General features: G+C 36.5%; 1 protein-coding gene across 2 annotated transcripts in view; it reads right to left on the reverse strand.

Annotated features, from left to right (window-relative positions):
* The window catches only part of LOC104903499 (protein NAP1), a 32,536-nt gene extending 9,921 nt beyond the window's left edge, over positions 1 to 22,615 (reverse strand). Inside the window, exons 1-16 of one of the 2 annotated variants that reach the window (XM_010691538.4) lie at positions 22,328 to 22,615; positions 21,449 to 21,835; positions 21,283 to 21,357; positions 20,559 to 20,639; positions 19,287 to 19,367; positions 19,044 to 19,126; positions 17,843 to 17,927; positions 11,944 to 12,069; positions 11,515 to 11,622; positions 11,163 to 11,207; positions 10,942 to 11,084; positions 6,295 to 6,427; positions 5,563 to 5,676; positions 5,267 to 5,345; positions 4,753 to 4,946; positions 2,825 to 2,970 (exon numbers count right to left, since the gene is read on the reverse strand). In XM_010691538.4, coding sequence (XP_010689840.2) covers positions 2,825 to 2,970; positions 4,753 to 4,946; positions 5,267 to 5,345; positions 5,563 to 5,676; positions 6,295 to 6,427; positions 10,942 to 11,084; positions 11,163 to 11,207; positions 11,515 to 11,622; positions 11,944 to 12,069; positions 17,843 to 17,927; positions 19,044 to 19,126; positions 19,287 to 19,367; positions 20,559 to 20,639; positions 21,283 to 21,357; positions 21,449 to 21,751 — 1,796 coding nt within the window. In that variant the 5' untranslated portion in view covers positions 21,752 to 21,835; positions 22,328 to 22,615. Of the gene's footprint in view, positions 1 to 2,824; positions 2,971 to 4,752; positions 4,947 to 5,266; positions 5,346 to 5,562; positions 5,677 to 6,294; positions 6,428 to 10,941; positions 11,085 to 11,162; positions 11,208 to 11,514; positions 11,623 to 11,943; positions 12,070 to 17,842; positions 17,928 to 19,043; positions 19,179 to 19,286; positions 19,368 to 20,558; positions 20,640 to 21,282; positions 21,358 to 21,448; positions 21,836 to 22,327 lie in introns of those variants that run through there. The other variant, XM_048636863.2, reaches the window with a different exon arrangement.
* Positions 22,616 to 25,055: the final 2,440 nt, after the last annotated feature.

Below are 25,055 nucleotides of genomic sequence, written 5' to 3' on the forward strand. Positions count from 1 at the left end.
TTGAGATGAGACGCGGCAATTATGCAGCGGTAGAGCAGAGAGAGGGGGAAAGTGGGTGATGAGAGGAAAGAGAGAGGAGGCGGTGATAGAAGGCGAAGGACGAGAAAAAACACGAAGGAAAGAGAGGGGGAGATGATGAAAAAGGGAAAAAAAATTAAAGAAAAACTAGTAGAGATTTCTACCAGTCACAATGTGCCACGTGGTCGTGGTCTTTTAACCTGTTAAATTGGTACCTAAAGGTAATAGGATCATTTTGGGAAGATATCTCCTAAAATTTGGATTGTACAAGAATAACCCATAGTTAGGATTAATATGGGAAGAACGACCATAATTGGGATTATTGGTATGAAAGTATCCTAAAAAAACTATTGTATCCTTTCAGAAGTCATTGTAACCAAATATGTATTTTTGTAGAGAAAGTCTCATGTCTATGCCCGTTGTAATGGAACTTTATCGCCAAACATGTGATTTCTTCACAAATTTCATTACCACTCAATACCACCTCTAAAGTGGTAATGGATAATTATGAAGAAAAGAGGTATTTGAAGCATTGTCAAATGGACATTGGGACGGAACTTTTTGTCACAAATTTACCTATAATTACATTGCCATTACCACCATCTATTACCGCCTAACAACCGGGTGGGTCATAACTACTGTTAGATAAACATATCTAAATCCTCCATTCGTTCTCAAATGGTATGGAACACCACCATAGAGTCGCAACTAAACTACAGTTAAGCAGAGGAGACTTGATGTCATAACAGCTATGCATGAAACAGTTTATGTATGCTTCTCTTTGCCTGATTTTTACCTATTAAAGAATATTACTTAGTAGAACTCATTTATTTTTGCTCATTTGTGGTTTTAGTAACCAGAACTTTTTACTTTTTTTTGAGAACTCGTTTTTTTTGAAAAAAAATCTTAAGGCAACAGGCATCGGTCTAGTAGCAAACGCAAACAAGAGCTCAACAACTTTTTGTGTGATTTATTTGGACGATAAGCAATATATAAATTTTCCATGGTTCTCTACATCGCCTTTAGTCTATGAGCTAACGGCCTTTTAGGTATCTACAACTGACGCTTCCCGGCCTAAGCTTTGTACACTACAACAAGTTAAGGGAACATAAGTTCTTTCCCAGCAGGGTAAAAGTAATCAAGAGTCTTCCCTTTAGATTCCACATATGCGGAGCTATATTGCAGTTAGCCCAAAAAGTTGGCACCACTGCATACCATAGTGGAATATTATGCCTTCAAAAAAGATTTAGTTGCTTGACAAAAATTCTTTTGCCATATTTTGTATGTGCATCCAAGGTCTTTAAATCTACATATCTGGAGCTGGCCAAGTGAATGTGAGCTATGAGCTAGAAAGACAAGAATATTGGCCACAGGTTTACCAAACAGATAACTGTCAGATGGTAATTTGATATCATGGTTAAAGTGCATGTATTATCAGAAAACAACTTGTGGCAGAGAAGGTTGAGTCTGATGACCAATCCCTGTGATTGGTACTCGTTATTAGTACTGTATATTATTCTGATAAGAGAGATTGCCATCTACGTTCCATATGGTGGGGTGTATATCTCCACATCAAATGTAAGCAAAAAGATGTATGTATGGTAAAGCTCTAGAACCTGTAAGAAGATACCTTGAAAGCAACGTCAATCTTCATGAGAATGGAATGGTATAGTACTATAGTTTCGAAGCAAAAGAAGTACATACAACCTAATTTGGTTACAGATACAAGTATCTTACAAAATTCATCAGTGGGCCCCACACTAAAGGGATTCTGGCAACAATAAATTACCATCCAAACTATAGTATTTTATCTTAAACAGTTGCACTGAAAATTTCAAGGTTCGAGATCATGGATGTGGTTCAGATGTATAAAAGGTCTTTCTGAAAAGTTTCCTTTCCCTTTTTGGAACAGAACCTTTACTCCACGCAAAGGAGGAAATGAATTTGGTATTAGCATTTTGCATATACCTGTTTCCCATATTTTTGGTTATTTCTCTGTCAGGTGGCCTATACATTAACTGATCATCTGTAATGAATCAACCTAGGGAGAGGGGAACGTTAGGAAATAGCTTTATAATATTAGTAGCTTGAAGAAGAAGATAGTTTGTTTGTAGAAACTCTATAAATAAGGTAGATTAGAGAGGACAGAAACATTTTGAATATTGATTAGAAAATTGGGTGAGCTCTTAGTAGTCAATGGGAGAGAACAAGCCTCTCCAAAGCTTGTAATTATCATCTTATTTTACTGTTTTTTCCAGAAATTATCAATCAAAGTTCATCTTAGTTATATATCAGTTTCTTAAATTCTGTCCAAGCTATGTCAGTTCATTACATCATCTCCAAATAATCAGTTTGGTAGATAGCAAAATTCTTAAGCAAACATAAAGTTAAAAAAAAGGGAAAGCATTTCTCGCAATCCTATCAAATAACTCATCATGTCTAATTGTTCGTTTTTTTACCATCACCGCATAATTTTTATACTTCCTCCGTTTCAAAATAGATGGTACATTGTGATTAAAACGGACTCCTAGGCAAAATTTCATAAGTATGTTTAAGTAGTATAAAGGGAGGTAGATTAATTCTGGTGGTCCCATGTGAAAAGGAGTGAGAAAAAAAAAGTTGGGGACCACATGTATTAATTAAGTAAAATGGTAAAAGTGTAAGGCAAAAGTTACTAAATAAGGAAAAAAAAAACAATGTATCATCTATTTTGAAACACCCATAAATAGACAATGTATCATCTATTTTGAAACGGAGGAAGTATATCACAAGTATTGGAACAAAGAGTTGCAGGATGAACAACAACCTGGACCAATTATATGCAGCATTCCCTTCTACTAATAAGCCTTCCTTGCCAGTGGAAACAGTAGCTTTTTCCAGATGTCTGATATTAATAGATGACCGAGAGGAAGTGACAATCATCAATACTGACAACCAATCTTTACGAAAATCCTGCACGAGAGAAAAAGAGCAGGTAAAGAAACAGAAAAGAAGTGGTGACAAAGACATCAGCATCAATCTATCAAGTATGCAAAATTGAATCCGTATCACAGGGAAGAAATGACATCATAGAACAAGCAGAATCTTTTTATAGAGCACATTTGGAAGCTGTTCAGATAAAGTACTGTCATGCAACTCCGTCCTCAGAAGTACTTTCTAGTGAGAAACAATATGTAGCATGCATCATATTGAACAAAAAAAGTTCATTATATCTTTGGAACAAAGTATTTTTATTTTTATTTTGAAGATACCATCAATCATACTCATTAAATATATAGAATGGAGGAATATTTTTCGTAAAGTAGCGATACATATATAAGGGACCAAGACATCTTAGACATAGATCTACAAAAAAACTGATTCCTTGATAGAAATAGCAATTATGATGAAAATGTGAATGAGCTCTAAGAATTATTTATAGCATAATCTGAAGAGAGTGAGGTCGCATTCTTTTACCCTGAAAATTCCTTATCGGAACTTGCCTGAAGTTCTTGAAATTTATTGTTTAAGGTGAAAAGAACAAGACCCAATAGCCTCACTAATAGAGCTATGTCACATGTATGGTATGGAGATCAAGATGAAAGGAAAAAGGCCCAACTTTAGAAAATTCATTTTTCTTACATCTTAAAATCCATGTAGTCATAAATTTTTTTGTAAGTTTTCGTGCTGTTTGTAAAACAATTTCAAAAGGCAAAGGCAATAGTTCTGTATTCGGATGGATTCGACCCAACCATCCCATATCTCAATATTAGAGGTTTCAATCCCTGAACTAGCTCAAAATCTCATTTGATGAAGTTCTATATAATAGAAGCAAAATATAGGATAGCTTGATATAGCTTCCTTGAACATTGCTTCATCTTTTAGGTGCAGAATATATAAACCAGCATAACACACAGACAACAAACTGACAATTGATTAAGAAAATCCATACATCCAGAGAAAACCAAGAGCCCTCTAACTCAGTTGACAGAAAACAAGAGAGTTCCTAACTACCAATCATGGTGTACATCATTTGTCAAGTCCAAAAAGATCCCAAAGCATGCTCCGAAGAGATACTAAATAAACAAGTGCCACATAGAGGCATGAATGGGATCATTGGTTCATTTGGGGTGCGTTTTCTTCAGCTAAATATAGTTGAACTCATCTCAGTTGCACTTATTTGAACTTATTATTGGAGCTCATCTGAACTTGTTGCAGCTTATTGAACTTATCTGCACTTATTGGAACTTGATGAAGCCTACTTATTAGAACTTATTCAAACTTATTAGAATCTTTTGAAGCTTATTTTATAACTTATTGCATTGGAACTTATCTAAACTATATGGAAATTATCAGATTTATTGGAACTTAAATAAACATAATTTTCCCATAAGCTTTTTCTTAAGATGAAGAGGACGCGACTATGCACCCTTACGATTGAATGAACTCAAGAAGAACAATGTTATGTGGTGAAGTGAAATTTGGGGAGCACACAATGTCTAGCTGTCAAAAAATAATCAGAAGATAAAGGAAGGACCGCCAGACACACCAGCAGCAGCATTCGATGGCCTGGTCATGGGTAATATAAATATATAAGGATAAGCATTACTCTTGTCAGAGGTTTAGCTAAGCACAAGATACTAAAATCAATAAGACGTGAGTTATATATTAAAGATTTAACACACTGAAGGAGAAAAGGCAAGAGTTGAGAGGAGGGGAAAAAGACAAATGAATCTAGCTTCTACGATTTCTTACAGATAAATCACAAGTGATCGCAGAGATATCTTCACCCTGTGGTTTGGGTATCTTCTCCAAATGCTGAAGAATCTTCTGAAGAAGTCCTTTTAAACTTGTATCAAGGTCAAGTGCCACCATTCCTGGAGTTCCCAGCAAAAAGCGAATTCTACCAGCACAGGATGACAAATAGGATAATGCATAACATCTGATTGCTGCATCCCAAAATGGACAAAACATTAAGATAATTAGATCAAAACAGTCATCAAAATGTCAAATCTAGACAACCTTTTGGAAACTTCTAAAACCCTTCATATGATACACCCTAGAATCAAGTTTCAAGAAAAGGATTACTTAGCAGAGCAACGCCAAACCAGAGATAAAGGAATATCCACAATGATCCTTTAGATATCTAAAAAACAATGCTTTTAAGAAAATAAAATCTACTTTTTTTATCATAGCTAATTCCAAATTCTCTCACAGATAATTTTTTTAGCAATCAGTATTGAATAACATAAAACTGAAGGTGGCCAACCTGCAATGTACTTGCGCACTAAGCAGCAAAGGCGGTCCATCCCGTCCAATAAGAATCCAATAGTTGGATCACTTGGGTCCTGAAATAAAAGTTACATTTTAAGTGCCAAGGAGAAACATATTCAGAAGTGTAGAATCTTGCCAAACAAAATATTCCAGGCAAAATTAACATTTTGGAGCAATAGCAGACTATGTTGTTATCTTCAAAGCTCTGAGATAGTTTAACTATCATTGCTACCCAGATCTAAAATGTAGAACTCTTGAAACATGAGAAGGGAGGGGAGGGATTCTGCTTACTATTTCCACAGGCAGTGTATGAGTAGTAGCTCTTGACTTTGATGACATAATTCCTACATGCTGAAAGTACCATGTCACCTCCGACTGAGCTAATGCCAAAGCTGAAAATACCATCTTAGGGATTACAGAGAAAGCACTGTCAGTTAGGCCGCTAGTGCCAAAGCGGCATCTAATATATATTTACGAGAAAATGAACAACTGAAGACTCTTAATGTGAAAAGGGTGCAAGGATTCATGTGCATCATGAAAACAAAGTTCAGGTTTAGAACAATTCTTATATCAGAATCTAAGAACAGTAGAAAAGCAATCCATTCTAGTAAATATAATCCTTTATTAAAACGTACTCCTACATACATTGTTAAGTTACTAACTTACTTAGCACAAAGTGGGGATTTATGTACAGGCGGTACAGCTACAGACAGGATTCAAGACAATAAAAAAAGAAGAAGATATATTTAGTTCCACCCCAAGTTCATAGGGAGAGGCGACAAAGCTAAAGCCTAAAAATTAACCTCTATATACCTAAATGGTGGTTTAATTTATGAATCTACAACACGTATCATTGTTAGGCAGCTGACAATGTTGAAGGTTCATGACCAGTCTGGTTCAATTCTGGCAAACAGTAAAGTTGCTAAAGTCCTCAATATTCCTATAGAGAACTACAAACTACCTTAAGGCTTAGGGTCATCGAAGCAACTGTGCTCTGTAATATTTCTGTCTGCTGGAGTATACCTGAATATTGGGAGCCAGTAAACTAGGCTGATCGGTGAAAAAAAGAACCATTCTTCCAATCTCTTGCTTTAGTAGTATTCTCCTTTCATGGTGTATAGCATCACAGCATAGCAATGCTTGTTCATGCACTTCACTGGAAAAAGAATGAAACAGTTATGACAAATTTCCCACCATGCCAAAAAAAATCAGAAAACTATCAGTTAAGCTTACTAGTAGACAATATAAAGATAAAAGAAGAGATTGTATGAGTGTCTATAGTTACTATAATCCTAAGTTCTGAGATAAAAAAAAAAACTCTTTAACCTTCATCTACAGGTTGTAAATATGATGAGATCAAAAGGAGGGGAAAATCCTAACAAGCAGGAGTCCTGTCTTCCTTGTGTTTTGATGTACAGCCAACATTATCACAGAAAGTTACCACGATGCCAAATAAGCTTGTGAAAAACTAACTCCCTCCCCCAGAAAAAATGGAGGACTTGGAACCTTCAATATATTTTTCTTTTTTAATTTAGAATTTCATACCCTTATAAAAACAAATTCAGCAGAAAAAGAGTAACCTGGAAAGTGATGGAGCGGATCTGGGCCATCTGGCTGGTAATAGGTCAACCCATTTGGTTAATGCACTCCAACAAGGTGCATACTCACTTGAACAAAATGCTAAATGAAAAGGGGGAAAAAACTTAAAACTGATCCCATCATTTTCTTTCATTTTCCATACCATCTACTCATCTACATTTTGTCACCTCTTTACTCCCTTCCTATAACCTATGAAGAGTACATTTTCTGCTCCACCACTCTCTTGGCAACAAGTGCTCAGTTATCACTCCACATCAATGACTGAACTTTTCCATATCTCTTCTAAACTTATGTATTCATGATGTTTGTTGAGGTTTATACTTCTGTAAGTATTGATGATTAATGTTTAACAACATATTTTTAGGAGCCACCACAACAAGAAAAGCTGAACCAGTGAGAGAGCAATAATGTCTCTTTTACCTAATGTAAGAAGATTTATTACTACTCATATATAGCATAAAATGTACATCATATAGTTCTAGAATGGCATGTGTACTTCAGAGAAAAAACACCATCATAAGGAAAAAAAAATTAAGGCAGGAGTCTTTCAGAAAGTATGAAAGAAGATAGCAGAACTTTAATCTCATACTGCATCTAATTAGAAAATAAAATTCGATGAAGAGACCAAATAATATGGATGTAAAGCAATGCTAGATTCACCATTTTGTCCCACAGGGAGGAACTACAAGACAGCTAATTGGAAATCCTATTGATTATGTCCAGCATAACAGCAAATATAACCAGCATCTTCTGCCTCCTATTACTTCCCAAAATCCCCATAATATATCAGCAAATGCTTCAAATTGGTAGCAGGAGTGCAGGATTCACCAACCACACCCCAGCTACACCAATGTGCTGCTTCTACATATAAATGCCATTGACAGCAAAATTAGGCAGCCCATCCCACCCTCAACAAAATACACAAATTAGGAAACAAGATCATAATAGGTTGATGAACCTGCAGCCAAAATCATTGATATTAAGTTCTTCTGGCAGCGTAGACAGAAGGTTTGACTTTATTAGGTACCTTATTTTTCGAAATCTGAGTAGCTGGAGGAAGAAGACAGAGTGCAATGCCCTTTAATAGATATTTGTACAAAGAATATATCTAAGTTAAGATCTGTCCTTCAGTAATAGCTCATTCCAAGCTAAAGACCAAAAAACTTACGAATTCTGAAATGAACCAATGGAAAAACTGGTTAAAATTGAAAAATAATTATCAATACGAATTACCTCAGATAAAATGGTCTCGATTAGGCTGTAAGAGAACAAACTAATAGCATCGACTAACAAAAACTCTATCATCAGATTAGCTAGTTCATCCAACTCCTGATCTAGAGGACTCCTCTTGAAATGATAGTTCCATGAGATAAACCTAGTCCTTTCAAGCAAAAACAAAAAACAGAGAGGTGCACAATGGACACTGAACAGAAGATAAACATTAGAGGGGCTAAGAATAGATAAGGTTGCTTCTAACCCAATAGTTCCTCCAAGAAGACCCTTATTATGTATCATCAAACTGAAAAAGATAAGACCAGACAAACGAATTTCTTAGGCTACAATAGGGAACATGAGTCCTTGCTGGTGCATCTCATACATTTCTCTTGAGATCTTACCTGCATTTGCCGTTTATCACTCTGAACAAGAGGGATTAAGTTTTAAACAAGATTCATTTACCAGCTAAATCTATTTTCTTAGAACCAAATTACTGAAAGCCAGACCTTGCCTTTCTCTGGGCTTAAGAACAATCCCAACTGACTCAGTGATTTCTCCACCCTCCCTCAACCCCTAAGAATAGGAGATCCCTCATGATCCTCTCCAGAACTCTGAGTGACAACCACCAAAAGTCTTAGAAGGGAAAGACATTAAGAAGTCAAGATACTGAACAACATGAATTTGGATTGACTGTTAACTTGTCTCCTACTTATGAATAATTTGACCCCTATACTGTTCTTCGGTTTTTCAGATCTCTAGCTCTGATTTCCCAGCAATCAGCTGCGCTTCCACCTCACCTTGATGTTCTAGTTAGTTCCTGAACTTTATTTGGTCTGAATTTGGAGACAAGCTGACTGTATCACACTGAAGACAATTGATCCACATATCAAATAGGTTAATTCTCACTACATATTTACCACTCTGCCTAATACTTATAAGTGTTGACCACATTGTCTAATGAAAGAGTCAGCAAATTGAAAGCAATTACACAGATTATTCGAATATTATTCTTCAGACACAAAAAGAGGGAAAAAGATACAAACATCAGAGAGAAAAATATATGGACACATATAAACCAAAAATATCAACATGATCAAGTAAGACGAAAAACAAAAAAACAAGAATAATAAGAAACCTCTGAACTTAATTTTCTGAAGGGATAAAACCAATGCCAATCAGGAACCAGCTTTTCAGATTCTCAAATTAGAGTTATGTTTGCTTTTAGAACTGTTTTAACTAATAAGTTCTCTTTCTTCCCTTTTTGAGACTTCAGTCGAAAGAGGGTGCCAGCAAATTCACTTAGGTCAAGATGGCCACATAGAATCAACGTGATTTACTTGTTCAAGTGCCAAATACTGCTAAATCTTTAATCCTACTTTCCAGTGTCCATAAAGAAGCAAGTTCACTTTTTCTCCTTCATTACCAAATTGCTGAATATTAACGGACTAAACTAGAGAGCAAATATGATAATCAAACTTTCCCCTGTAGGCCTGTACTATCATGTATCACGTGCCAATCAAGCATGATACGTATGAACAATGCAGCTGATTTGTTTTAAGGGCAATAATGTAATAACTACTAAGTATCTTTTCTCATGTCCGAGCACCATGTTTGGCAATACTTAGAGCGACCTGTATTCAGTTCTTAGATTGCTCATTGTGAATAGAGGAGTTCTGGTTCCATCGGAAATGTTTCAACTTTGGTTTACAGCAGACTAAATCTGATATCTTGCTAGACGGTCCTTTAGGCTTTGCTTCCGAGTGCATTGGAAGTAATAGAACATGTAACTTTTAGGTATAGAAAGCAAAGGAAGACTCTCAATTGCTTTGCAACACTATACTCAAATCTGCTCCTCTGCTATTGTTCTACCTCATCCTGTTCTTACTGAGGTTTTGAGACTGAAAGTTCATTTGGAGATTCAACATGAAAACATAAGTACGTGGATTTCTGAGGTCTGGTTCAGCTTTTTTGACAAGTAAAGATTAAAAGAAGATGAACAGCCTCCTAAGGTGTACACAAACTGCATAAGTATGAGTGCGTAGTAGAAACAAATTAAAGATTTAGAGATTGAGCAAAATAAATAGAATTGAAAATATGGCAAGAAAAGTAATAAAAGATAGACACGCAAATTAACGTGGGATAAATCTTCAAATAGAGGCAAAAAACCCACGGACGAGTACCCGAAAATCCACTATATAGAATAGGAGAGTACATGAATCCTAATCTTGTTAGGGTGAGTAATACAATTATTACTCTCACTGCATATTAACCTCACAAAGGAGTAATACAACGAAATAGTAGAATAATATATAGGTGGATTGTATACAAGGAGGGCTATAGAGAAAGGCTTGTAGGTATGGCTTCTTGTAGTTGGGTGTTTGGTAGATTATTTGTTGATTCTTCCCAACATGATCCCCATCATCCATATTTATAGGGTGGAATGCCGGTGTTTTAAGTCGGCAAGAGCAAGCTAGATTTCCCTAGTGTCATTCTCCAAATATTGAGCTAAACTAATTGCCGACATTAATGTATCTTCTAGATACTTCAGGCTCACCGATTGGCAAAGGATAGAACTATCTAGCACGTGATTTAACTGCAAAATGCTTATGAAATATGATAAGCATCGACTTCATCATGGGCTAACATTTGGGCCACACTAACCAAACAGTATAAATTAATGGGCACATATACTCACTCAGCAAATGTAACCAATTATTCCTGAAAATTACAAACATATTCACAACACAGACGTTTCTGCAGAAGAGAATAGGGACTACTGGAGGACTGGATGATTCAGCACATACTTCTAAGTTTTGAAAAAACATATTGCAAATAAATGAAATGCCACCTCTGTACCTGATCATTTTTTCAACTTGCTTTGCCACACTATACTCAAGATCTGCTTCTTTCTGCTTTGTACGGCCAGCTTTGGCAGTCTTCTTTGATTCCAATATGCGCGGCAAGACATACCGCTGATAGTCCTCATGCAACAGTATATGCTGCATATTGATAAGTATATCCTGATGAACTACCCACATAAACCTCCATCCTTAAAAGTTAGCAGATGAAATCCTCACCTCATCTCTGAACAATGTGAGAACCAAGTTTTCCTTCAGTACAACCTACAAATCACCATAATTTCGTCACAAAGAAAAACTAACGAGAAACAGTTGGATACAATTCAGCTTGAATCATAAAAGCCAAATTTACACAACCAAAAAGATTGTTAAGTTATCAAATGGTTTACAATAAATATGGTCACTCAATTCAAAATGACAGATAAGGGAGGAAAAAAGAGATTGTTTATTATGATAACTAAATCCCCTTCGAAAAAATATATATATATATGATCATTAGATCTTCTTTATATTCTTTTTCAATTCTTTTGTAAACTGGGGAAACTGGAAAGAACTCAGACGTTGAATGTACCAAAGCAATGTCAATGCTGGTCACACGCAGAAGTTCATCTGGACAAACAAGGTATCCAAGAAGCACCCACTCCCGATAGGAAGTCACGTTGGCTAGATCTTGAGCTCTCTGCAAAGAGTAGATAAGAAAGTGAAAGTCGATCCTTTATGCCGCATTAGGAGAAGACACTGATAGAATCTTAGATATAGCAGTAACAGAACGATGTGGTGCAAATGTCCACGCACACAACTTGTGGTCAAGCCCTTTGATGGAAACAAGAAGGCATTGTTTGATTAAATATCATATATCAATATAATCCACTAGTCCTTTCTTTTTGGATCCGGCCCTGGTGACTCTTTTATAAACGGGCAAGTGCGCTTACGCATTTCTCTCAGTGGATAAGAAAGCTTGGGAAAGTACAGCACCAGAGGATGCAGTATGCACACTTACCATAGGATGAGCAGAATTTGTAAGTATGTCTGGATATCGAGGATGGAAGGGACTCAAAAAGCCCTCATTTCGAAGCTTTCGAGTATCTGCTGATAAAAATATAACAGGCCCAACAGCCTCCAATACCTGAAAGCAATAGCAGACATTATTGGATCACATACAAAAAACTATCTATAGACACTAGCACATACCAACTACTCATCAAAAATTTAGGTAACTGAAATTCTTTCCCGGTGCAAAATGGAAATCGAACGAACTGCTATGCAGTATACTCATCAGTTGCACCTTTCAGTCAAACAGTTGAGTTTTTTCCACAATACAAATTTGTAATAATGTAATAAAGTATTAAACAATGTAAAGCACAAAACAGCAGCAGCACAAAACAGCAACAGCACAAAATAATAAATCAGGTTCATATGGAAGCATGCTGATCACACAGTATCACAGTTACAAAATTGCCTTCAGATACCCATGAGTGCATATAAGCATATCAATCAGACAGAGTGCATCCACGACCAAGAACAAGAAATCACCATATCCTATATACTTCCTCCGTCACAAAGTAAGTGGAACATAGAGAAAGTGCATGAAGACCAAGGCAATTTTGAGAGAGAAAGTTGGGGACCACATTTAAGAGAAATAGGCACTTGATTAAATGACTAATTAACACACTCAAGTCTCAACTAAATACCCACCCACCACCTATTATCCACCACCACCTATCATCCACCACCACCACCACCCTCGCCACCACCACCCCTGACCACAGCCACCCTGCAAAACATCCCACAGGTCTGCTCCACACTTCCCCACCTCCCCAAACACCCCTCAAGGCCAGAACACACTTCGTCCACCCCACAAAATGCCACCCAAGGCCGAAGCCACCATCCACCACCCCAGAAAATGCATCCCCCACCCACCCCACCCCAAATAACACCCTCTCAAGGCCGAAATCCCTAACACACAGCAACAAAACTAACCTCCTGTCTCAAAACCCCCCACCTAGACTCGAAGACCATGATCATTTTCAGGTTTGGGACTAAGGGTTTTGGGGATAAGGGGTAGGGGAAGAAGAGGAAGAGTTGAGGATGATGAGGTCTGGGGGTTAGGTTTTGAAGAGGAAGAGCTGGGGATGATGAGGTTTGGGGGGTTAGGTTTTGAAGAGGAAGTGTCGGTGGGTTTTGGAGAGGTGAATGGAGGAGAGAGAGAGAGAGAGGTGGTGGTGGGTTTTGGGAAGGTGAATGGAAGAGTGAGAGAGAAAGGTGGTGGTTGACCGTTGGTTGGCGCTGCGGGTGGCGCACGGGAGGAGCTGATGGACAGAAGGGGTTGTGGTGGTTTGGAGGGTCTTTGGGCTGCGTGAAAAACAGAGGAGAAGGGGGCGAAATAAAGGGATTTTGGGGGGTCATTGGGCTACATTTTCCGGCGAGATTAGAGGGTGATGCGGTGGGGCGTGGTTGCAGTGGTGTGGGTTCTAGAGAGGTGAATGGAGGAGAGAAAGAGGTGGTGATGGGGTTGCAGTGGTGGTGGGTTTTGGGGAGCCAGGGAGGTGAATGGAATAGAGAGGGGGGGGTTGTTAAAGATAGAGATATTAAGAGAATTTTCACTAGTTGAGTGTCAATTAGATTGGTGTGTAATAGTAATAATGGCAAAGCTGTAATAAAACTGGAAGCTTGGTGTCACTTATTTTGACATCTCCAATTTCCAAATAAGGGAAATGTGTCACTTACTTTTCTGACAGAGAAAGTATAAGTCAAAAGCAGATTTTTGTGACAAATTATACAATTAATTCTTTCCTAACACAATAAACATGTCATGAATTTGAGGCCTTGTTCTCAATAACCCTCCACATTCCACTCTGAAATGCTTCAGTATAGTTGTTGGACAGCAGCATCTCACACCAAACAACAAATTCCAATGAAACCAATAGCTTCAACATGTAGAAGAGGTAAATAACTCTGCCTCTCTGGTCCTTGCTTATATACTATGCATATATCCTTTACTTGGTAAGGAGTTACATCCTCTCATTACAAGTATCAAAATGAAAAACATTTATCTCAGTGGTATCTTGATGTTCAAAATATATTTTAAACCAGAAGACTGTCAGGATGGAGGTATTCAAAGCACTAATCCCTGTAAAAAATTTACTCCCAAGCCCCGCCATCTCATAATACTTTTATAGTTTCCTTTTGCACTGTCCCAATAAATTTCACACTTCCATTATAAGTTAACTTTTTCCTTTTCTCTTTCCGTCACATTAACCCTTTGTCTCTCTCTATTGCTACACTTTGTTTGTCATACATTTTTTTCTTTTTCTTATTCGTACATAGCAACTATCATACATATACATCAACCCCACATGAGTATAATTTTAAGGGGGAAAGCGTGAAATAATGCTATAGATGGAGTTGAAGAAAATAACCAAAAAGCAACTTTATCTTATGTTACTATGAGAAAAAATGAGAGTGAAATTTGTGGCATCTCCTACCTTCAAAAAAATACAGAAAATGAACCTCTTCAATTTTTTAAATATACAAAAAAAATTAAAAAGAAAAAAGGAAAGAAAAGACAAAAAACAAGAAAAGCTCCCCAATAAATCAACTCCATCCTATAATACTTCACCTCCAGCAATTAAGGAGCCAAAACCTAGTAAACCAAGGTAAGTTTCTGTATCACCCTGTCATAGGGATGCCTTGTAAGTAAAATCTCACATTATTAACATGTAAAGTGGAGACATGAGCATCATGTAGTATGGACCAGCTGCTCCCTCCAGACATGCTAACAAACTTCAATGCCATGACCATTCCAAATATTAAACCTAACAAACAGAGAAAAGACAGAATATACTATAAAAATAAATTTCCACGAGCAAGCATGTGTCACTCTTGTAGCACAAACAACATCCCACCCGTTTTGGAGTGACTTCATATTTCCTCTTCATAACATGCGGCCACAGGCAGATAGGAAAATGCCACAACCACTTTCGAACCAAAGCAATAATTTTAGAGACCAACCTTACAAGCCTAAACATTCTTTATATTTCACCCACGAAATTCCACTGCAGAAGATGGTCCCTTCTCTCAGTACCGACCTTCTACCACAGAAAGAATCACTTAAAAAATTGTGAATCTTATTAACTGCCCACCGATGGAAGTGTGGAACCTTAAAAGGTGAGAGGTACTATCGTCAAGTGATAAACGTGCAAGAGTGTAGCGAGGTAATCCTATCTAGTTAAAGAAAATAGACCTTCTTCCATCCATCATATCTTTTAGAAATTTATGTAATCAGAAATTCCCAGAAAAAAAATCTTAAGAGATCCCTACCCCAGTACCCCTCCATACAATGTACTATGAAATAGGATCATGGGAATCGGGAGCATAAGCTAAAGCATTAGTCTGGGGGAACATAAATGACAATGGCTACTCTCTATGACATGAAGGTACCCAAAATCCAAAGGTACCAGTTACCCCCATTCCTGACCATGTTATAGACCAAGGGAAACAAAAGGAAGGATATTAATGCCAAGAAACGAAGAAAAATGAGATTCTAAATGCAACTAACAGAGTCACTTCCCTGGTAAGTAAATGTTGTTAACAATCTATTAGGACTCGATCACACCTTGTCAGTCCTACAGACCACATCATCCCTAGCTATAGAAATTTGTTTCCTTTCTTACAAAGCGAATATAAGATTCTCGCCCGGCCTCCTCCAAGAATCTAGCCACCACTATATAAACTTAAACAAGGATAGATTATAGATTGAAGAATGTTTGTTCTAAACTTCCAAGACACTCTACAAAAAAAAAAATTCTAAAAGTGTCAACTAATAGGGTTTACCTCTATGTAAAAGTAAAGCTAGAGACTGATGATTCTTGAAGCATACTCACAAAACTGCTACTTCTTCAGGCTATTTTTCAATAGAGAATCTACTTCATTTAGAAATAAAAAATTGGTTGGATCCTTGGGGAGAATGGTAAGCTTGAAAGTGGACTTCAAAATTCTGTTCCCGGAACATCATTTAGCATGACAATATGACAGAACAATTTTATCAAGACCATGTAAAATTGGTTGTTGCAAATTAGAACAGCAATTATGCCCACAGTACACGCAAATACAAGCCTCCAATGAACTCCAGTGTCATAGGATTACTACACATCATATTTTTGATCAAAGGTGTTTGGTATGAGGAATCCATTTGATAGGCAGTAACTAAGTCAACAATTACTCTTGCATTCACACCTTTTGGCAAAACCTATTTCAGTTTATAGAGAAACTGCTGAAAAATTGTTTTTCCTTCCGTTATGGCACATGGAGAGACATTAATGCCCCTTATTTGTGTCTCCTCCAACTTCCTTTTTCCTTTCCCATCGAATTCCCTTCTTATCGAGTACTCCATCTCTCCTCTTTTTCAACTGCCAGAAAGATGAAACCCAAAATCTTATTCCTAGTCTGGTACCACTATTGGGTATGATGTTCCAATTACAATTAATCACAAAACTGGGGAGATTAATCAAATGTAACCCTAAATTGGAGTATCAAAAACCCTGAAATATGATGTAAGATCCCTAGATTCCAAATACTGTAAACTCGAATTTAGCGATTAGGTAAAATTAAAATACATTCAAATTCTGTCTTCCCAATAGCAACTCAATTACCATAAAAATAAAAACCACACATACTTGTAGATGACTAAAAAATTTCCTTCTTGTTGCTTATATCTTCAATTTGAATCTTTTTGACTGATTTTATGCTTGGAGCCTTGGAATCACAAATAAAGGAAAAGACATTTATATAAAGATGGATTTCATTCTGAAACATAAAGTAAACATCCTCTAGTGCCTAGAGAAAGACATTTATAATTTTTCTAATCTCCAGTCAATAGCTCATGAATACTTACAAGAAAGAGAACCAAAGAAAAGGAGCAGAGCAAAAACAGAAGAAAGAATCAAAATTGAGAAAGACAGAGGATGTAGAACATCATAGTCAACAGGAAACAATTAGTCTGAATTTATTAGTTCAGATATTTCCAGCAAAATGAAGAATATTAGGGTCAAATTAAGAAGGAAGACGTATGAAAGGAAAACGCTGAAATTTCTTGGGTTAATCAGGTTCGATCCATCAGCCCACATATGCAACGCAGTGTGAGCATGCTCCGGTCAATCCTTTTCTCTTTTTTAGTATGGAGATCTTTACTAAAGTTAAAAAAAGAAAAGGAAATACAGCATAAGAGGATAAGAAGTCGTTTGAGAAAGATCGGTAGAAGAAAATAGCATGCCAACCATGCTTTACATCATAAAAGAGAGAACCACGGAAAGACCTCCATGAAGCATTAGAGTAAAGCAAGCTAAACTAATTAATCAACTCCTCAAAAGACAAAGATCCAATTTAAAACTTGTCACTGGTGCTGATCCTTTGCAAAATAAACTCAAACAGCCCAATCATATTAATGTAGCCACTTGAAAATGGCAAGAAAAGATAATCTCTCATCTTACAGCTCTACAAGCAAAAACATAGACACTAGGATACATATAGATATTTGGTCACCAAATCTGTAATTTGTAGTTGGTGTTGAGAGCATTTCAAAGTCCAAATAAGTTGTGCACATAAAGGCATTTACCTTCTTTGGGACCTAGGTTTTTTAAAGTGCAGCTGCAAAAAAGATGCAGGTTGAAGTCTTTGCAAATGGTTATACAAAGAATACTCCCTAGTCATTATTTCTGCAGTTAGGGCAAAAGTAAACACCACAAGATGATTTTTGAATGCCTCTACCATGTATGCGTATTACCTCTGTAACAGCTAGAAATTTATTCCACCAAAAAAAACCGAAACAGCTACAAATTAACTCTTGACTAGATTAAGAGCTTCCCTTTGCAAAATAAATTAGGATAAGATTGTTTTATCACCTCTCCAATACGTGGACTGACAAAATTTAGGTCCTCTTGAAGTCCCTTGACTGGTGGATCATACGAGTCTATGAACTGAACCAGCCTGTAATCACAACAAACAAAAACAGAATTAGCTGCATGAAGTTGTTTGTTCAGATGACACAGCAAATACCACTACAGAACTGAATAAGTAAAATATTCTAATAACGTCCTTGTGAAGATATTTAGACTATACAGTATGCCTGTCAGTACACTAATTAGTCTTAAGTTTATGCCCAGATGATAAAGAATTAGGCAATCCAGGATCCATTAATGCATGAGACCCTAATTACAAAAGTAATCTATCACTTGAGAAAGGGCCTTTCAGTATTAAGTTTGTAAAAGCTTTGTTTTTGTTAGAAAAATATGGGAGACGCATATATTTACTCCCTTTGTCTTTGAAGTTCTTCCTAATTTCCGTTTTTCGAAATTCTTCCTAGTTACATTATATTCCTTAGTTGGTAAATGATTTCTCCCTTTCTATCTTCCCTTGCCCAGTTCTGGACCCGCTCAAATCCACAAACTCTTTAGCCATATCCTTCTTCCTATCCAAAAAGCAAATCAGGACCCAATTTCATACACTTTCACCTCCCTTCCTTGGTTTCTGCTGTTGCAGTAACTCGGAAAATCTTTTAGAAACGAGGCAAGTTTCAACTTCATACTGAAGCATCTCCCTCAACCAGAGGCAACTCATCATTATCTCCATAATTGTGGAATTATATTTTCCATTTTTTGAAAAAGGTTCACCATTTATATTATAGTCTATTATATAGAAGAAACAAAAATCTCAAAAAAAAAAAAAAATCAGATTTGTCTTTAGGTATATAGTGTGAGAACTCTTAGTCCTGTTATTGCTGAAAGAACTTCATTCATCTTCAATGAAATTCTACTAGTTATATAAAAAGATAAAGGAAACAAAAATTACCCAAACAAAATCCTCACCCTTAAGAAATAATCTTTTGCACCAGCACGCCTACATTACTTTTTTATGCCTAGCTCAGAAGTAAGAAATAGTGCATGAAAGATTCGATAAGCTACCTCAGTACATTTATATTATCACCTAGGTAGCGATGGATCAAACTATATCTGACTTCCACATGAAATGGAACAAACTCAATGATGAAATAAACAAGAAGACCAGGACCTTCGACTAGATAAGTAAAGATTACAAGAGTCCTACCTATGGTAAAAATCACAATCACGGTCATTTCTCAAGATTCCATGTAAAAGGTTATACATCTGCAGCATCATCTTCCCAGGGATCTGAGGTGAAAGCAGCAACTTTTTAGTACTGACACAGTGACTTTAGACGCACCTATAAGAATCATATCGCAAAGGTCCATAACTAAGAGAAATCTATTGCATGAAGCGCATATAGAGCAATAACTTTTTGGAAAGAAAAGATACAATATGGAGTACTTGCCTTTTCAGAGAAAAGATTTACACGAACAAACGAGCAAAATAGATCCATGAATGCATGCAGTATAAACGAGTTCTGATGAGGCTGCAAGAGAAGTTGGTCAATCAATTAGAGTTTGATTAGAATAAGTCTTCATTTCTTTCCAAGCTTCTCCATGAATCCATATTTCTCTCGACTCGGTAGATGAGTTGTTCAAAGCAGAATAGATTTGGATACAACAAGTATTCAATAGTGCTAGAGAAGACACATACACCAACATCAACCTTGATATGTAAGATTGTCAGCTTCACTTACATTCCTTATAACAATAATTGCCTTTTTTGCAGAAAAGAACTAATCGTCAAAAAAGCCTGACAATATATATATACAGGGTATGAATCCTGGGTGGCATGCGCCCCATCAAAATATATAACTCTTTTTTATTTCAACGCACTATATAAAAAAAATAAAGAAAACTTCCATGCGCTTCCTTTACACATCCAATACGTAGCTTTAGTGGTCTTTACTTGTCTTAAGAATGCAAGCTAGCTTCTGGTGGGTCACTAAGCAGATCTCTCCAACATCAAAGTTGACCTGGCTTGTTCTTTCTTTTAACAAAAATCAATATTCAATAATTCTTAAAATTCTATTTTCTTCAATTAATTTTTTTAAAGAACAATCATCTATTCATCTCTATATTCCATCCAACTCTAAACACAGTGTTTTATTAGTTATAAAAATTCTTAAAATTTAATATCATGAAAGCGAATTTTAACAAATGACTATAGCATTAAATTTGCAGATTTTCCACAAATCAGAAAAGGTTTGTGTGATATAGCCATATAGGTCATTATTATATCACGTGCCCCTCCAGATTTAAAATCATGGATCTGCCTCTATATATAATTGTACTCTATTTACACAGTTACATGTTAAGACTACTTGGCAAATTCATTAACTAGGATAAACCAACTTGCAGGTTCGAGCTCATTCCGAATCAACTTGCACCAAATAAGCCAGCTGAAATCGGGAAGTCAACCTAAACAGACAAAAGAACCTCCAATACAAAACGCTAACAGAAACAAGAAAAAAATGTAGAGGTACAATGTTGAGACGCTAAAATTACACAGAGCAAGACGGCCCTAACATCTGTCACACTAGCACCCCGAAAGAGCTGCATAATCCTACTCCTCGACAAACCCACCCAAGCCCCAAAGCCCCTTTCCAAAGAAATGAAGAACAAAAAATAAAAGAGGTATACATAGGAGCAGCCGAAGAAACAAATTCAATACTCACCAACAGGGTAATCACTGTGCTGCTTAAATCCAGTAGAAGTCGCAATGCTTGCTCTCGGAATGCCATCAAATCAAGAAGCAGCTGAGGAGACCAAATGAAGCCAGTCATCAGGTGCACCATTTACATTATGACTTTTCAAGAATTCTATTTTATAAAATTGTTTATAGCAACATCTAAGTAGCCATCGCTAACCACAAGGCAAGTTACATTTTTAGAATGCATCATATCAGAAACACGTGAAGGTGTTACAGAGGCTATGCCTTCGCAACAAATTGCACGCACACTAATTGCATACCCATCGATGGAGCAAAAACTTACTACTCTTGACTTTGGCTTGAAATAGTTTAGATAAAAAATAACTAAAGAAACTATTCTTATGAGAATATCCCCTCCGGTACTGCAAGGGTAAGGCTATGTACATCAAACCCTATGAGCCCTAAGACGGATTAAAGAAGAGTGGGGAACCTCTCGCTGGTTTTTGGAATTCGACATCAGGAAGTGTTTTCACACCATCGACCGACATCGACTCATCCCAATCTTTAAGGAAGAGATCGACGATCCCAAGTTCTTTTACTCGATTCAGAACTTGCCCTCCACTAGAACCTCTTTGAGGGCATTGCGATAATGTTGATGTAGTCTTAAGTATACTAAATGCATGCGCACATATAAGAGCCTAGCAAAGTGAGAAATGAAAACCAAACAAGATAATGAATGAAGTTCAGACCTGAACCCACGGCTCCAAATTTTGGAGATAAACTTCTGCCCCATCCGTTAATGAATCAAGAGCAAACTTGTCAACCTGCATTCATTGCAATCCAAACAAACACCATCAATGGCCAAACATTCACATGAAGAAGCAATAAATAGAAATAAGTGAGGCTGATGCTTACGCGCTCAAGTTGTAATTTGCCAGTATGCTCTGGGAACTTTCTTGAGACCAACGTACATATCTTCGGAAAACTAGGAATCACACCAGCTTTCCAAAAAGACTCGGAGAACACATGATTGACAGGATCCGGATGATCTAATATCTGATTGAGTCTATACATTTTGGCCATAAGACCTTCCCCAACCTCAGTCAGTTGTACAACATATTGAATATTTAAACCCTTGATAGACCCTCCAGAACTCTGCTGAGGGTGACCTTCAGGACCCATACTCTTATAGCTTCTCAACGCCATTGGAGAAGCCATATCAGAAGTGTATAGTCGATTAGTCGTATACTGCAATAGGATCAGGTCTTAGGATTTGAATATGATCAGGTCGACCTTGAAATTCTACCAAGTGCATAAATTGAAGAAAATAAATCAGGCATTGCAACAAAGTCCGGAATTATTGTTCTAAGAAAAAATTCAATAATATCACATTGACAGATAATGAGTTAACATCCAGAAATTGGAGGTTTCCGAAACAATTATACAACGAATAAAATAAAGTAACAAACGCACTGCTTTTCGCTATTGCAATTTATGAATCAGGCAATAGAGAAGAATATGCGGATCAACGAATATACATTCATCTGTTTACCACTTCAAGTAATTTCAGGTAGGTCTACAATTCAATTCAAAACAAAAATTACTTCAATTCAGAAATTGAAGCAAATTTAAGATTAACTAAAGAGATGTTGCAAGTGAAAGAGCAAAAAAAATACCTCAGATTACAACAAAAAATTCAAAGAACTTGATCAAATGAGTCAATTTAGCTGAAATTAGCAAGAAAGTAAATTGAATTGAAAATTGAAATTGCAAGTAGTAGTTTGAGTAACATACATTTCACAATGTGGCACTAATAAAAGTGATTGACGGGATGAAGAACAATGGCGGAAGAGCCTGGCAGATTTGAGTAAGTGGGAGTAAATTGAGCACCAAAAAGCAGCTGCGAAATTCGTTGATTTGTTTGATTAAGCTTCAAGATTTCGCAGCGTTCGTGCTAGTAGTTGAAGGATTTGTTAGAGAGCTGGTATTAAATTTCGGTATTCCACTTTACCTACCATTGTTAAAAATAGTAGAGGAAAATAGGAATGATTAACTTCATTTTGAAAGAGGATTAAAAGAGAAGGGGTTTTTGTTGTGAGAAATATATATATAGGAATGTTACTGATAGAAATTTATCGAAAGAGTGTATTGTATGTAAGTTGAGTGAATTCGCTTCTTACAAATGATAGTATTTATAAATACAAATTTCACTGTGTAATTTACAAAAAATCAACAATTGCAGCAATTGATAAGAAAAACTCACTGATACATTGAATGCATGTCAGGTGGACTTCACTGTGCTTAACAGTGGAATTTGCCATTCCACTGTTCTCGCAACACTCCCCCTTGAATGACCACTGATAACTCATAATAGACGTTGTCCCATTTAGAATTCTATTAGGAAAAACCATGTGGGAAAAATCCATAACTAGGGAAAAGGAGTACAACTATTATGTATCCTTATATGCTTAAAATTATTAGCCTCATTAAAAACCTTGTCAGGAAAAACCCGATGGGATAAAAACCTGATCGAAGGAAAAAGAGTGCAGCGCATATAATACTCCCCCTGAATCTAGCATATATCGCGAAGATGGCGCATTTCAATTTTTCGGACTAATTCTTCAAAGTTCTTCGCTGGAAGGGATTTGGTAAACAAATCTACAAGATTCTCGCATGAATGGATCTGTTGGATGCTTATCGTCCCTTCCTTTTGGAGGTCATGAGTGAACAAAAGCTTTGGTGATAAATGCTTAGTTCTGTCCCCTTTGATATACCCTTCACTTATTTGGGTAATACATGCAATATTATCTTCGTAGATGATAGTTGGATTTGTTGTTATAGTTTCCATTCCACACTCTTCTTGGATATTCTTGATCATTGACCTTAGCCATACACATTCCCAGCTTCATAAAGAGCAATTAATTCTGGATGATTCGATGATGTAGCAGTCAAGGCCTGCTTTGTGGATTTCCAAGATATTGCAGTACCTCCATAAGTGAACATATATTCGCATTGAGACTTAGCCTTTTGTGGGTCTGATAGGTAGCCAGCATCTACATATCCAATGAGTGACACATTTGGTTTCGACTGATAGAATAATCCAAGATCTTGTGTTCTTCAAAGATAACATAATAAGTGTCTGACTCCATTTCAATGTCTCTTTGTTGGTGCATTGTTGTATCTAGCTAACAAGTTTACTGAAAAAGCTATGTCAGGTCGAGTATTGTTAGCCAAGTACATTAAAGCGCCCATTGCACTTAGATATCGTACTTCAAGACCAAGAATTTCTTCGTTTTCTTCTCATGGTCTGAATGGATCATCTTTCTCATTAAGGGAACGCACTATCATTGGAGAACTTATTGGGTGGGCTTTGTCCATGAAAAAACGTTTCAGAATTTTTTCTATATAGTTTGATTGATGGACCAAAATCCCATTTCTCAAATGTTCCATTTGCAAGCCCAGGCAAAATTTTGTCCTCCTGAGATCTTTCATCTCAAATTCTTTCATCAAGTACATTGTCGTCGCTTCAAGTTCTCTAGGAGTTCCGATAATGTTCAAATCATCGACATAGTCAGCAATGATGGTGAATCCTGATTTAGATCGCTTAATAAAAACACAGGGACTGATTTGATTGTTTTTGAATCCTTCTTTCAATAGGTATTCACTAAGACGGTTATACCACATTCTTCCAGACTGTTGTAACCCATAGAGTGATTTTTTCAATTTTATTGAAAACATCTCTTTGGGCATGTGATTTTCCGGTAGTTTTAGTCCATCAGGGACTTTCATATAAATATTTGCGTCAAGTGAGCCATAAAAATATGCGGTTATTACATCCATGAATCTCATTTGCAATCCTTTTGAAACTGATAAACTTACTAGAAATCTTAGTGTAGTTGCATCGAGAACTGGAAAATATGTCTTATCATAATCAATCTCTGGCATTTGCGAGAAGCCTTGGGCTACTAATCTTGCCTTATATCTAGTAACCTCATTTTTCTCATTTCGTTTTCTTACGAATACCCATTTGTACCCAACTGGTTTTACACCTTTTGGTATTTGGGTTATTTGACCGAATACTTCACGTTTTTCAAGTGATTCAATTCTGCTTGAATTGCTTCTTTCTATTTTGGCCAATCTTTTATGCGGCAACATTCATCAACTGTATTTGGTTCTACATCATTTTCATCATATGACCGCTATGGAGTAAGCAAAGATTTCATTCAAGACAACATCTTTTCGATTCCATTGTTTCTTTGTAGAAACATAATTAATTGAAGTTTCTTTAACACCCCGATAATTCTCTCTTTCCAGAAAATACTTTTATAACAAATCTAGAGAATTACCCATGCATTATCGCCCGTGTGATAACGTTTCGGCTTACTCAGAATTTTGCAGCGGAAAACTTACTAAAATAAAATCAACTTTATTAAACTTATGAAAATAAGAAACCAAACAATGTAACTACACCAACTTAAACTAATGTCTGAAAGATAACATCCTAGAAACAACTTAAATAATA

This window comes from Beta vulgaris, chromosome 9 (assembly GCF_026745355.1).
Source record: "Beta vulgaris subsp. vulgaris cultivar EL10 chromosome 9, EL10.2, whole genome shotgun sequence".
NCBI classification, from domain to species: Eukaryota; Viridiplantae; Streptophyta; class Magnoliopsida; order Caryophyllales; family Amaranthaceae; genus Beta; species Beta vulgaris.